This window comes from Nerophis ophidion, linkage group LG12, assembly GCF_033978795.1.
Source record: "Nerophis ophidion isolate RoL-2023_Sa linkage group LG12, RoL_Noph_v1.0, whole genome shotgun sequence".
NCBI lineage: Eukaryota > Metazoa > Chordata > Actinopteri > Syngnathiformes > Syngnathidae > Nerophis > Nerophis ophidion.
Genome location: NC_084622.1, coordinates 654,816 through 668,150, shown reverse-complemented (window position 1 = coordinate 668,150; position 13,335 = coordinate 654,816). Strand labels below are relative to the sequence as shown.

At 40.3% G+C, this 13,335-nt stretch overlaps 1 protein-coding gene across 1 annotated transcript in view; it reads left to right on the top strand.

The window, feature by feature from the left end:
* The window catches only part of LOC133562863 (CD82 antigen-like), a 90,727-nt gene that overhangs the window by 61,792 nt on the left and 15,600 nt on the right, over window positions 1-13,335 (top strand). The window contains exons 5-7 of the mRNA XM_061916669.1: window positions 4,787-4,861; window positions 8,363-8,461; window positions 11,250-11,423. Of these exons, the coding sequence (XP_061772653.1) occupies window positions 4,787-4,861; window positions 8,363-8,461; window positions 11,250-11,423 (348 nt within the window). The remainder of the gene's footprint in view (window positions 1-4,786; window positions 4,862-8,362; window positions 8,462-11,249; window positions 11,424-13,335) is intronic.

Sequence of the window (13,335 nt, the reverse complement as noted above, 5' to 3'; positions counted from 1 at the left end):
CAGTTATTAAAATGTTAAAAAAAAAACTGTTAAGACAAGTTAAATTGTAATTTTTTTAATGTTTTTTATTTAACGCTTACAGTAAATCTCTACAGTGTATTAACTTTAGGTTGATATAAGGTAAAAAATAAAAAGGTTTTATTCCTTTTTTGTCAAAGACGACTTTGTTTTTTATAATAAAACTGAAATATGCAATATTTCCCAGTGCTGCCCAAAACATTCAGAAAGCAATTATTGATGTGAAGTAATTAGAGCCTTAAAATTATCAATAATGTAGGACACCAGTGATTTTAATTCATTATTATTTTTGAGTCATCACAGTGAAAAGATAAATAAAATCCCATTTAATATATTTGGGATCCAAAAAGTGCCTCACTCATAAAGTAATACATTTTTTGTAGTTTTTTTTACATTCAACACTTAAGTTACGAGATGTGAAGTGAATTATATTTATATAGCACTTTTTCTCTAGTGACTCTAAGTTACATTCAAACCAGTGTGGGTGGCACTGGGAGCAGGTGGGTAAAGTGTCTTGCCCAAGGACACAACGGCAGTGACTAGGATGGCGGAAGCGGGAATCGAACCTGCAACCCTCAAGTTGCTGGCACGGCCACTCTACCAACCGAGCTATTGCCGCCCACGATCAACTTCAGATGTATCTGTCGATTTTATGTTTAATTTCCTATTTTGTTTGTATTATGCTCTTTTGTCAAAGAAAATGTTGATGTTTTTATGTGGCAACCACACAATAAATGCACTATTTTCCACATAAAACATTTTAAAGTGAAATATTTGAAATAATTGGAGCCTTGAATAGGTCAATAATTCACTATAACATTTTTTTTTTTTTGAGCAATGGCAAAGAAAGAAGAATAAATATAGACAAAATAAAATAAACTGCCTGAATGGCAGCTTTGTGTCAACATTGCAACTTTTTCTAGTTCAATTTCACCTCATTCCACTTTTTTTTTTAAATGTTTTTTAAATGTTTGCAATAGCGTTTCCAGAATGTGTGGCGGGCCGGTAAACAATTAGCTGTGGGCCTCAGATGGTCCCCGGGCCGCACTTTGGGACACCCCTGGTGTAGACTCTTATGTGAATGAGCTAAATAATATTATTTGATATTTTACAGTAATGTGTTAATAATTTCACACACAAGACTTATTGTCCAAAAAATAGGGTACATACTTGACCTCGCAACCCAACTGCTTTGGGAAGACGTACCTGAAAATGTACTATTTAGTGAAGAACTCTGAAAGTACGTATGAGACAGAAAAGGAAAAAGCATGTTCCCAAAAGTAGTAGTTCTTACAGTAATCTCTGTCTTGCTGTCTCATCCAAACCACCAAATCGTTCTCGTTTACAAGAAGCGGGCATAAGCCTACCTCAAATGATGGACAAACATCTTAGTCATAACCTCACGACCGTTTAAGGTCTTTATTCCATGACAAAGTCCGATGCTGGTGTGTTGCTCAGATTGAAGTGCTCGACTTAGCATCCACAGTTAGGACAGACTTTGGGGAGAAGAGGAAATGCTTGGTTGCCGAGTCAAAAAGTACACAAGGTCTGAGCAAGTCATGCACAATCGAACTCATCCTAATTCCATAGCTTTTCCTAAATTATCCAGAGTAATAGAAATTTAAAATCCAACCCCTGATCACATTATATTCTCTTGCTTGTATTATTTTAAGCCACGCATTTAATTGTAAGATGCCTTTAAAATGTGCCTGTTTGAGTTCTACATGCCTACTGAAAGCCACTACTAGCGACCACGCAGTCTGATAGTTTATATATCAATGATGAAATATTAACATTGCAACACATGCCAATACGGCCGCTTTAGTTTACTAAATTGCAATTTTAAAATTTCACGCCAAGTATCCTGTTGAAAACGCGTGACGTCACGGATTGTAGCGGACATTTGTTCCAGCCCGATCCAGCTATAAGTCGTCTTCTTTAATCGCATATGTACAGAGTATCCTGGACATCTATCTGTGTTGCTGAATATTTTCCAATTGGTTGAATATTTTCCAATTGGTTCAATTAAAAATGGAGACGTCAAAGAAGAAAGATGTAGGCGGGAAGCGGTGTTTTGCGGCCGCCTTTAGCAACCGTAGTAGTAGTAAATTATATTTATATAGCGCTTTTCTCAAGTGACTCAAAGCGCTTTACATAGTGAAACCCAATATCTAAGTTACATTTAAACCAGTGTGGGTGGGACTGGGAGCAGGTGGGTAAAGTGTCTTGCCCAAGGACACAACGGCAGTGACTAGGGTGGCACAGGCGGGAATCGAACCTGCAACCCTCAAGTTGCTGGCACGGCCACTCTACCAACCGAGCTATGCCGCCCAACAAACACAGCCGGTGTTTCCTTGTTTACGTTCCCGAAAGATGACGGTGAAGCTTTACTACAGAACAGAGCGGTCAAGTGAACATGTCAACCGGCGGGTTTCGGTAGGAAAGTGTTGGTAATAAGTCGGCTCTTACCGTAGACATGAGCGGAGAGCTTGCGTCGTTCCTCGTGTACCTATCAGAGAGGCAGCTGCGGACTCTCTTGCCTCCTCCGACCGGCCGCCCCAGAACGTGGGATGCTTCCACCGTGGAGGGGGGGGGGGAAAAAATCTCAGCCCGGCCCCAGCGGCTGCCTTCGCTTCGCCTCATTGAGAAACGCTGCTTCCCTCAGAGACACTGGCGGTCACCACACCCCTCTGACTTTCACTAAAACACTAGTAACACAATAAGCAGATAAGGGATTTTCCAGAATTATCCTAGTAAATTTGTCTAACATCTGAATCGCTCTGCCGTCTAGTTTTTTTTTTTCTCCTAGTCCTTTACTCTCACTTTCCTCATCCACGAATCTTTCATCCTCGCTCAAATTAATGGGGAAATCGTCGCTATCTTGGTCCGAATCGCTCTTGCTGCTGGTGGCCATGATTGTAAACAATGTTCAGATGTGAGGAGCTCCACAACCCGTGACGTCACGCGCACATCGTCTGCTACTTCCGGTACAGGCAAGGCTTTTTTATGAGCGACCAAAAGTTGCAAACTTTATCGTGGATGTTCTCTACTAAATCCTTTCAGCAAAAATATGGCAATATCGCAAAATGATGAAGTATGACACATAGAATGGACCTGCTATCCCCGTTTAAATAAGAACATCTCATTTCAGTAGGCCTTTAAGAACTTAAGTTCTTGCTGACACTGGAGCCAATGAGCTATCTGCTTATGTGTGGGCAACATGTTGGGGGGGGGGGGGCACCGACAGAAGGAGGTACAGTAAGCTGTTAGTGTAGAATGGTGTGTAAGTGGCCTCTCATGTTGGGTGAGTGGGGGGGTAGTTGTAGTGCTGCATTGACCTACTTTTCTCCACCCAGTCAGTGACAGTGACCAGCTGCCACTCCAACTCCCAGCAAACACACACACACGTGCCACAAGACTAGAGATGTCCCATAATGGCTTTTGTGCCGATATTCCAATATTGTCCAACTCTTAATTACCAATACCGATATATACAGTGGTGGAATGAACACATTATTATGCATAATTTTGTTGTGATGCCTAACAAGGTTTTCCAAAATAAATCAACTCAAGTTATGGAAAAAAATGCCAACATGGCACTGCCATATTTATTATTGAAGTCACAAAGTGCATTATTTTTTTTAACCTGCCTGCAGCTTGGAATTTGGGACATGCTCTCCCTGAGATAATCCTGATGCCCACTACAATAGAAATACTATACTTTGACTTTCACCAAGTGCACTATTTTATTTTTTCTTTAAACATGCCTCAGAACAACACAACTACAAAAAAAATGAAGGCACACAGCTTCAGTCCAGAGTATTCTAGAGTAATAAAGTAAACAATAACATAGTCCTCCTTTAGTAGACTGCCTGGCATACTGTATAACAGGAAAATTAATGTTAAAGTTAAAGTTAAAGTACCAATAATTGTCACACACACTCTTGGTGTATAAACTGGTCTCAATCTGACCTGCTCTAACATATTTGTATGAGTAACACAAATGTGCTGCAAGCTGGTGGTGAGTGCTTGAAGTGGCCCAGCAGTCAGTCAGAGCTTCTGAAATGCTGCCTTGAGACAGGGAACCTCTGTTCACTGCAAGCTGCTTTCGATGTCCGGTTTTCATCCATCTTCCGCTTGTCTTCATCGTGTATCTCCTTATGATTCTTGAAGAGGTGGGAGATCAAATTGCTCGTATTAAAGAAAGACGTCTTGGTTCCTCCTCGCATAACCTAATTTTTACAGTCATTGCAAATTGCCAGTTTTTTATCTGTCAGAGACACTTTAAAATAATCCCAAACCATAGACAAGGTGACGTTAGTTAGTCATTGAGCGAGCTGGCTTGTTAGCCACGGCTACAGCACCGGCAACAACACACTCTTGTTGTTGTTATGCAGCGCTCGCGGCGGTTTGATGAGGTCATCAAGCGTCGACAGCAAACCTCTTATGCTGCAGTCGTCAAGTCCTGTGTTGTGTGTGGGAGAGGGGAGGGGCTACTGATTGGAAGACGCAACTACGTCCGTGTTTTACCGGATATGTAGCGCTCCGTACAGCGACGTTTTAAAAAGTCATTAATTTTACTTTTTGAAAGCGATACAGATAATGTCCGATATTACATTTTAAAGCATTTATCGGCCGATACTATCGGACATCTCTAGTTGTCATTTTTTCTCTCAAGTGTTTGAAGCATTTCTCGATGTTTGCTTTAGTGAAACCACTCTGCAAAATGTCTTTGTCTGTAAACGTAACTTCTTGTTTACCCTAACAGTATTTCACCTGCCTCCTGCTCATCCTCATTGCCCAAGTTACTGCTGGAGTTCTCATATACTTCCAGAGGGATCAGGTAAGACACTTATTTTTTTTTTTTTCTAAGTTTGATTTAAAATGCCGTTTGTGCTTCCCCATGTCACAGCTGTGAGTGTGAGCCTCCCGCTTCCTGAAGTGAAACAGTTTCATGGTTTAACAAGTGAAAAGTCACAGGATGTTGGTTTTTTGACTAATGTGAAGATGCGGGATTTTAGGTTGGCTGATGCTGTGGGGGGCAAATATAGCAGTGTTACTTTCTTTAGTCTCTAGATTTTACAGGCACTTTAACTGGTTTATTGTTTCCTGTATCATTACATAGTGATGTGTAACATCATTTTTTTTATTTTTATTATTGATGTCCAGCTTCAGACATTCCTATTCATTGCATCATATTTGCATATATCATACATCTATTGTCTGCCCTATATGTCAAAATATTTGTTTTGTTTGTACCCCAATGATGCCAACTCTTCCGCCAAAAAAGAGAAAAACAGCAAAAAACAAACAGGTGCTGAACTCCCGTGTCGTCACAAACTGAAAGTGAAAAAATATTATAGAATTATTGTAAAATGTTTACAAATTAAAAATGGAAGGAGATAAACATATTTAAACACACAAATAAAAGTAGTATTGGTTTTATGGAGACAGAACAATAATGTTTCCTCTGCCAAGATAATATATTGCATGTATATTTTAGTTGAGAGAAATAAGAAAAAACAAATTGAAATAGTATTTCTTTTATGGAGACATTATTGTTCTGTCTGAATAAAAGCAATACTATTTGTACTTGTTTTTCTGCCAATAGAATATATTGCATGTCTAGTGAAAAGAAATAAGAAAAACTAATAAAAATAGTATTGCTTTTATGGAGACAGAACAATAATGTCTCCATAAAAAAAATACTATTTCTATTAGATTTTCTTATTTCTTTTCACTAAAATAGACATGCAATATATTCTCTTGGCAGAGGAAACATTATTGTTCCATTTCCTCTGCCAAGAGAATATATTTACATGTCTATTTTAGTGAAAAGAAATAAGAAAACACAATTTTGTTAAATGATTTTAGTGTGGGTGTAAGTACTTCTTGAGCACATTCAACAATACCGAGAGAATAATGACAACCGTTTTATTTCTTTTGCTTGTGATTTGTAATCAAGTGCAAAACGTTGCTAACAGACAGAGTATACTTGTTTTATCTAAGTTAGATATTGAAAACTTAAATTAGTGCTGGGCGATATGTATCAAGTGTTCATTCAAGTCTAAGGCAAAATATTGAGATATATATGTTGTATCGCGATATGGCCTAAAAATATTGAGATATTAAAAAAAGGCCATATCTTCCAGCCCTAGAGTGTACTCTTTGTTTTTTGTCCTTGCACAGAACAAAGTGAATAAACAGTGAATGTTCCTTCCCATTCCACACTGTTTTGAGGTGGAAATAGTCCCCTAACACATGCACGCTAACACTGTGTACAAAGAGCAAACATAATTATTAAATAAACACACATTTACTTCATGAGCCACCTGAAAACGAAAAGCAAAAATAAATGTAAACACTGCATCCCCCCCATGTAACAGTCATGCATCTTCACAGCTACTAAATACATCAATGTGGGACTATCAGGTTGAAATTGAACCCTGATAAATATATATTAGTCCCACTTGAAAAGTGTTTTGTGCTGCTCCAGCATGCTCGTGTTAATGTATCACTTGAGGCTGGACGTGCTCCTGGTTTAAAGTTCACCACAGGGCAGGGCGGTGCCCTCCTTCCCGAAATAGGCTGAGGTTGTATCTCCAACAGAGCTCTGAATGCTACAACGCTGCTGCAGCTCTGTAATCTTGCACTCTCACTCGGGCTCCTGCAAGACTGCATCCGTGCAGCTGTTGGGCCGACTGTGGCACCCCACTTTGCACCTGAGGTCTTGCCTGGTAAAAACTTTTAAACAAAATGCTGCAAATAAAGACAAATGTTTAGTTTCTTTTAGAGATGTCAGGTAATGGCTTTTTTGCCGATATCCGACATTGTCCAACTCTTAATTACCGATTCCGATACCAACCTATATCGATATATACAGTGGTGGAATGAACACATTATTATGCCTCATTTTGTTGTGATGCCCCGCTGGATGCATTAAACAATGTAACAAGGTTTTCCAAAATAAATCAACTCAAGTTATGGAAAAAAAGGCCAACATGGCACTGCCATATTTATTATTGAAGTCACAAAGTGCATTATTTTTTTTTTAACATGCCTCAAAACAGCAGCTTGGAATTTGGGACGTGCTCTTCCTGAGAGAGCATGAGGAGGTTTCAGGGGGGCGGGGTTTGATGGTAGCGGGGGGACTATATTGTAGCGGAAATCGGGAGAAATTCGGGAGAATGGTTGCCCCGGGAGATTTTGGGGAGGGCCACTGATATTTGGGAGTCCCCCAGAAAAATCGTGAGGGTTGGCAAGTGTGGGGGTGGATGTATATTGTAGCGTCCTGGAAGAGTTAGTGCCGCAAGGGGTTGTGGGTATTTGTTAAATAAATGATAAATGGGTTGTACTTGTATAGCGCTTTTCTACCTTCAAAGTACTCAAAGCGCTTTGACACTACTTCCACATTCACACACACATTCACACACTGATGGAGGGAGCTGCCATGCAAGGCGCTAACCAGCACCCATCAGGAGCAATGGTGAAGTGTCTTGCTCAGGACACAACGGACGTGACGAGCTTGGTACAAGGTGGGATTGAACCACGGACCCTCGGGTTGCGCCCGGCCACGCCGTCCCTGTTGTTCTGTTCTGTTACATTGCGGATGTTCTCCCGAAATGTGTTTGTCATTCTTGTTTGCTGTGGGTTCACAGTGTGGCGCATATTTGTAACAGTGTTAAAGTTGTTTATACGGCCACCCTCGGTGTGACATGTATGGCTGTTGACCAAGTATGCGTGGCCTTCACTTGTGTGTGTATGTCAAAGCCGCATATATCATGTGACTGGGCCGACACACTGTTTGCATGGAGGAAAAGTGGACGTGACAACAGGTAGTAGAGGACGCTAAAAAAGGCAGTGCCTTACGGCCCCAATATTGTTGTCCGGGTGGAAATCGGGATAAATTCGGAAGAATAGTTGCCCGGGAGATTTTCGGTAGTGGCACTGAAATTTTTGAGTCTGGACCAAATCGGGAGGCTTGGCAAGTATGGGGTAGGTGGTAGCCAGGGGTGTATATTGTAGCGTCTCAGAAGAGTTAGTGCTGCAAGGGTTCTGGGTATTTCTGGATGTTCTCCCCAAATGTCATTCTTGTTTGGTGTGGGTTCAGCATATTTGTAACAGTGTTCAAATTGTTTATACGGCCACCCACAAGTATGCCTTGTATTCACTTGTGTGTGTGAAAAGTTGTAAATATCATCTCTGTTTTTTTTCCTTTCTTATGTAACGCTTGTATGTGTAAAAAAAACACCACAAATGACACATACTGTTGAAAATAAACAATGTACTGCAGTGTGTTCGGATTTAATTTGTAAGTTAACTGTCCCCTGTTTTTCTTTTCTAGTTGAAAAATGAGATGTCCAACATCATAAAGAGCATGATAATCCATTACACCGGCCAGAACAGAACAACCGAGCAAACTTGGGACTACATTCAGAGAACGGTGAGTTCATACCACACCTGCACTGTTCAACTTTGGGTAGTCCGGGGGTCAGCAACCCACGGCTCTTTGGTGCCGCCCTAGTGGCTCCCTGGAGCATTTTTAAAAAGGATTGAAAATGGAAAAATAATAATATTTAGTATGACACAATTGTTAGAACTACCACTGTTTAATATGTTTTGTCCTACTCATTTTGGTGGTTCTTGAACTCGCCATAGTGTAGACTGTGACGCAACAGATTGTTTACATGTCAGATCTTCCACTCCTTCTTTGTCTCATTTTGCCCACCAAAAGTTTTATGCTGTGCGTGAATTTTAATCAGGCATATTTGGTCAGTGCATGACTGCAAGCCAATCAATGCTATCAGGCTATTTAGGCTAGCTGTATGCACATATTGCATCATTATGCCTCATTTGTAGCTATATTTGAGCTCATTTAAAGCGACCGCCGCGACCCCGAAAGGGAATAAGCGGTAGAAAATGGATGGATGGAAGGATAAATTCCTTTACTTGTATCCTCTTTGAAAATGATTTAGTTTTACATGACACATTATCTGTATGTAATATAGGCAGCATTTCATATAGTTGTTTGTCTGCCATGTTGTTCCAGACCACAGCAAACATTACCCAGCTTGCCAAAGATTGTAATAAAGCTTCCGTTTCTTTTAACTTGGACACACACATCTATCTATACCTTTGGCCATTAAAAAACAGTAATTTCCAGGAGTAGTCTCACCTTCTGAGTAGCTTCTGATTTACTAATGGTTTTTAATGTTGTAAAAATGTGCAGAATGAATATTAAATTTCAACATTTCTGTCAACGTAAGATTTGCTTACGTCGGGAGTGTTGGCAAGTATGACCGGGAGACGCAACTGCTCTGTATCATGAGGTTGCAAGGTTAAAATTCATTTTCAAATTTTTTTCCAATACATTGTAAAACCAAATATATATTAATTAATATTAGGGCTGGGCAACGATTAAAAATTTTAATCGAAGTTAATCACACTATTTCTCCGATTAATCGCGATTAACTGCATTGTATACGCAAAGCCCAATAATGAATTCAAAAGTAGTGTGTAGTGCACCTTTATTGGAATATTCTCCCACATGAACATAAGCGCCAAAACATTTGTTGTGCAAACACAATTTAAATCAGTCCTTGTTAAACAGTAGCAGTTAAATAGCATATTTGATGAAAATCAACTCCAAAAATGTAAATACAAACATTTAAGCTTATTGCCACTGCCAGGGTATTTAAGTTATCCTGTTTGTTATGGAAAATAAATATAATCTACATACAAATCTCTGAGCCACAATCATAACATCTGAACAGGCAATTTCTGAGGTAACAGCAGAAACATTTTTTTTTATCAGGGTCTTATGTTTAAAAAACCTATATTATAGGTAGTGGGCTGTTTTTGGGAATTTTTGATCAAATTATCCGTAGTAGCAATATTAATAATGTTGTGTTTATTCTGCGTAGTGCACTTAAAATAATTATGACCATATCTAGGAATTGATATGATGGGAATTTTCCGATTGTTTGCTTGGTGCTTTGATAAACTGAAGGCATCATATGCATGGTACTATATTGTGATGTTATGAGCCAGGGGAAAAAAGAACTACCCTACCCAGCATGCAACAGGAGTGGCGCGGTAGCCCGGTATAGGTTGTGTCGCCATGACAGCATCTTGTATGTTGTGATATGCACGCTCTGAAAGTAAACGTTAAGAACTCAGCCAACACTCCTGGTCTGCATTATTCATAAATAGACAGACAACACATATACTCCGCTGCTTCACAGGCCGCTGGATGTAGCCGGCAAAGTATTCCCATGCTAGCTAGCCGGTCTAGCAAGCACGCCTCATTCAGTCCAAAACGGCCCGATCTATCCACATCCAGAATTGTCTGGCGGTCGTAAGTGATCCCGGAGTGACCACGCTGTAAGCCAGCCAGGAAGTTTGCAGAATTGTCCGGTATTTTTGCCAAATGTTCCATCTTTACCAAGAGCCCCTCCACGCCGGGCGACGCCATCTTGTTAAGAAAAGGCGTTAACAAAATAAAAGCATGTAAACAACATACGCAAATGTGGGATAAAATAATTGTCGGCGTTAATAGATTGATGAGTTAACTCGTAATTAACGCATTAATTTGCCCACCCCTAGTTAATATATATTATTGTTTTAGTTGCTTAAGAGATATTCCTGGCTCTGAATTTGTTCATTGCTATTTTTATGTTTTTGTGCATTACTTGTTGCCGTAATCATTAAAGGAACAGGTTACTCATCAGTTACTCAGTACTTGAGTAGTTTTTTCACAACATACTTTTTTACTTTTACTCAAGTCAATATTTGGGTGACTACTCCTTACTTTTACTTGAGTAAAACATCTCTAAAGTAACAGTACTCTTACTTGAGTACAATTTTGGGCTACTCTACCCACCTCTGGATATATGGGATCTGGAATAAAAGACTTCCATCTCTATTTAATATGCATTAAAACAAATCCATCCGTCGTCATGTCTTTTATATGATTGTGAACGATTCAAAAATTGTAGTTCCCCTTTAGGCAGGTATTTACCTGACCTTTAATAATCAAATGAGTTAACTAACCGTAACAATCAGTTTTCACTTTGATATAAAAGGATCTTCTTCTCAAAAACCACATTTTATATTTTGGGAGGAGGGGTGAATACTTTGTGTGTTTGTAAATGACTTGTACAACATTGTTGAAATGAGGCTGCAGTGTATTTGTGTCCCCTTCAGCTCACACGTCTCTTGTCTTGTTGCAGATGGAGTGCTGTGGGTGGACCGGGCCCGGGAACTGGTCTGACAACATTTTGATCAGTAACAGCTCTCAGAATCTCTATCCTTGTTCCTGTCGCAATGAGTCCCTGCCTGGCACTGACCTCACGCTGCAGGGCCTGTGTGAGCACTTGTCCATAGAACTTCCTGTCTACGAAACGGTACGCTGTCTCCCCACAATGCCAGGCTTGAACTTCATTACTGTTAGAAGACCCGGGCTGGTATCATGGTCTGGTTCCCAAGTCAATTCATATGGTTTTATATCCATACATTCGATTCCATCTACACTTAAATATTGAAAAGGCCTGAAATGTACCAAGGGCCAATTTTTTCATCCCAATGCAGCCCCCCAGTCCAAAAGTTTGGGAGCCCCTGCATGCCTGGTCCTGCTTGGTCTCGATGTGCACCAAGTTTAGTTTTGCCCTAATACTTGTTAATGACACTTACAATATTAGGAATGCAGTGTTTGCTGTAATGGAGGTGATTATTATTAGCTTTTTGGAGCAGCTCCACACAGTGTATGGAGACACAATTATCTGTTAGCTCAGGGGTGTCCAAACTTTTTCCACTGAGGGCCACACACGGAAAAATTAAAGCATGCGGGGCCCTTTTGATATTTGTCATTTTCAAACCATAACAAAATCTATGTATTTTTAAAATGTATTTTACCTTTAGGGGTCCCGGGGACCATAAAGGGTCTCAGTTAATAAAATGTTAAAATAAGTCCATCCATCTCCATCCATCCATCTTCTTCCGCTTATCCGAGGTCGGGTCGCGGGGGCAGCAGCCTAAGCAGGGAAAGCCAGACTTCCCTTTCCCCAGCCACTTCGTCTAGCTCTTCCCGGGGGATCCCGAGGCGTTCCCAGGCCAGCCGGGAGACATAGTCTTCCCAACGTGTCCTGGGTCTTCCCCGTGGCCTCCTACCGGTTGGACGTTAAAATAAGTCCAATTTTTATTATTATTTTTCTATTTTAAGGGAAACATTGTCACAATTTCGGAAGGGTTAAAACCAATAAAAATCAGTTCCCAGTGGCTTGTTTTATTTTTCGAAGTTTTTTTCAAAATTTTACCCATCATGGAATATCCCGAAAAAAGGCTTTAAAGTGCCTGATTTTCGCTATCTATAAATCCAGCCGTCCATTTTCCTGTGACGTCAGTGTGTGACGCCAATACAAACAAACATGGCGGATAGAACAGAAAGATATAGCGACATTAGCTCGGATTCAGACTCAGATTTCAGCGGCTTAAGCGATTCAACATGTATTGAAACGGATGGTTGGAGTGTGGAGGCAGATAGCGAAAACGAAATTGAAGAAGAAACTGAAGCTATTGAGCCATATCGCGACAGACAAAGGCAACGCGGACGAATTTGGCGATCGCCTTCTTACCAACGATTGCATCTTTTGACCACTGGCGCAACTTAAATCCGTGGATTGGTATGTGTTTGTTTGGCATTAAATGTGGGTGGAGGGAAAGGCTGGATGCAAATATAGCTACAAATGTACATACAGCTAGCCTAAAAAAGCATGTTAGCATGGATTAGCTGGCAGTCATGCCGTGACCAAATATGTCTGATTAGCACATAAGTCAATAACATCAACAAAACTCACCTTTTTGATTTTGTTGACTTTATTGTTGGAAATGCATCTGCTTTGAGTGTCGCAGGATATCCACACATCTCTGTCGTAGCATCGCTATCGTCGGTAAAATGTGCAGAACAAACGAGGGACTTTCGCATCTTTTGACCACTGGTGCAACTTGAATCTGTCGATTGGTATGTGTTTGTTTGGCATTAAATGTGGGTGGAGGGAAAGGCTGGATGCAAATATAGCTACAAATGTACATACAGCTAGCCTAAATAGCATGTTAGCATCAATTAGCTGGAAGTCATGCCATGACCAAATATGTCTGATTAGCAGATAAGTCAATAACATCAACAAAACTCACCTTTGTGATTTCGTTGACTTTATTGGTGGAAATGCATCTGCTTTGAGTGTCGCAGGAAATCCACACATCTATGTCGTAGCATCGCTATCGTCGGTAAAATGTGCAGAACAAATGAGGGACTTTCGC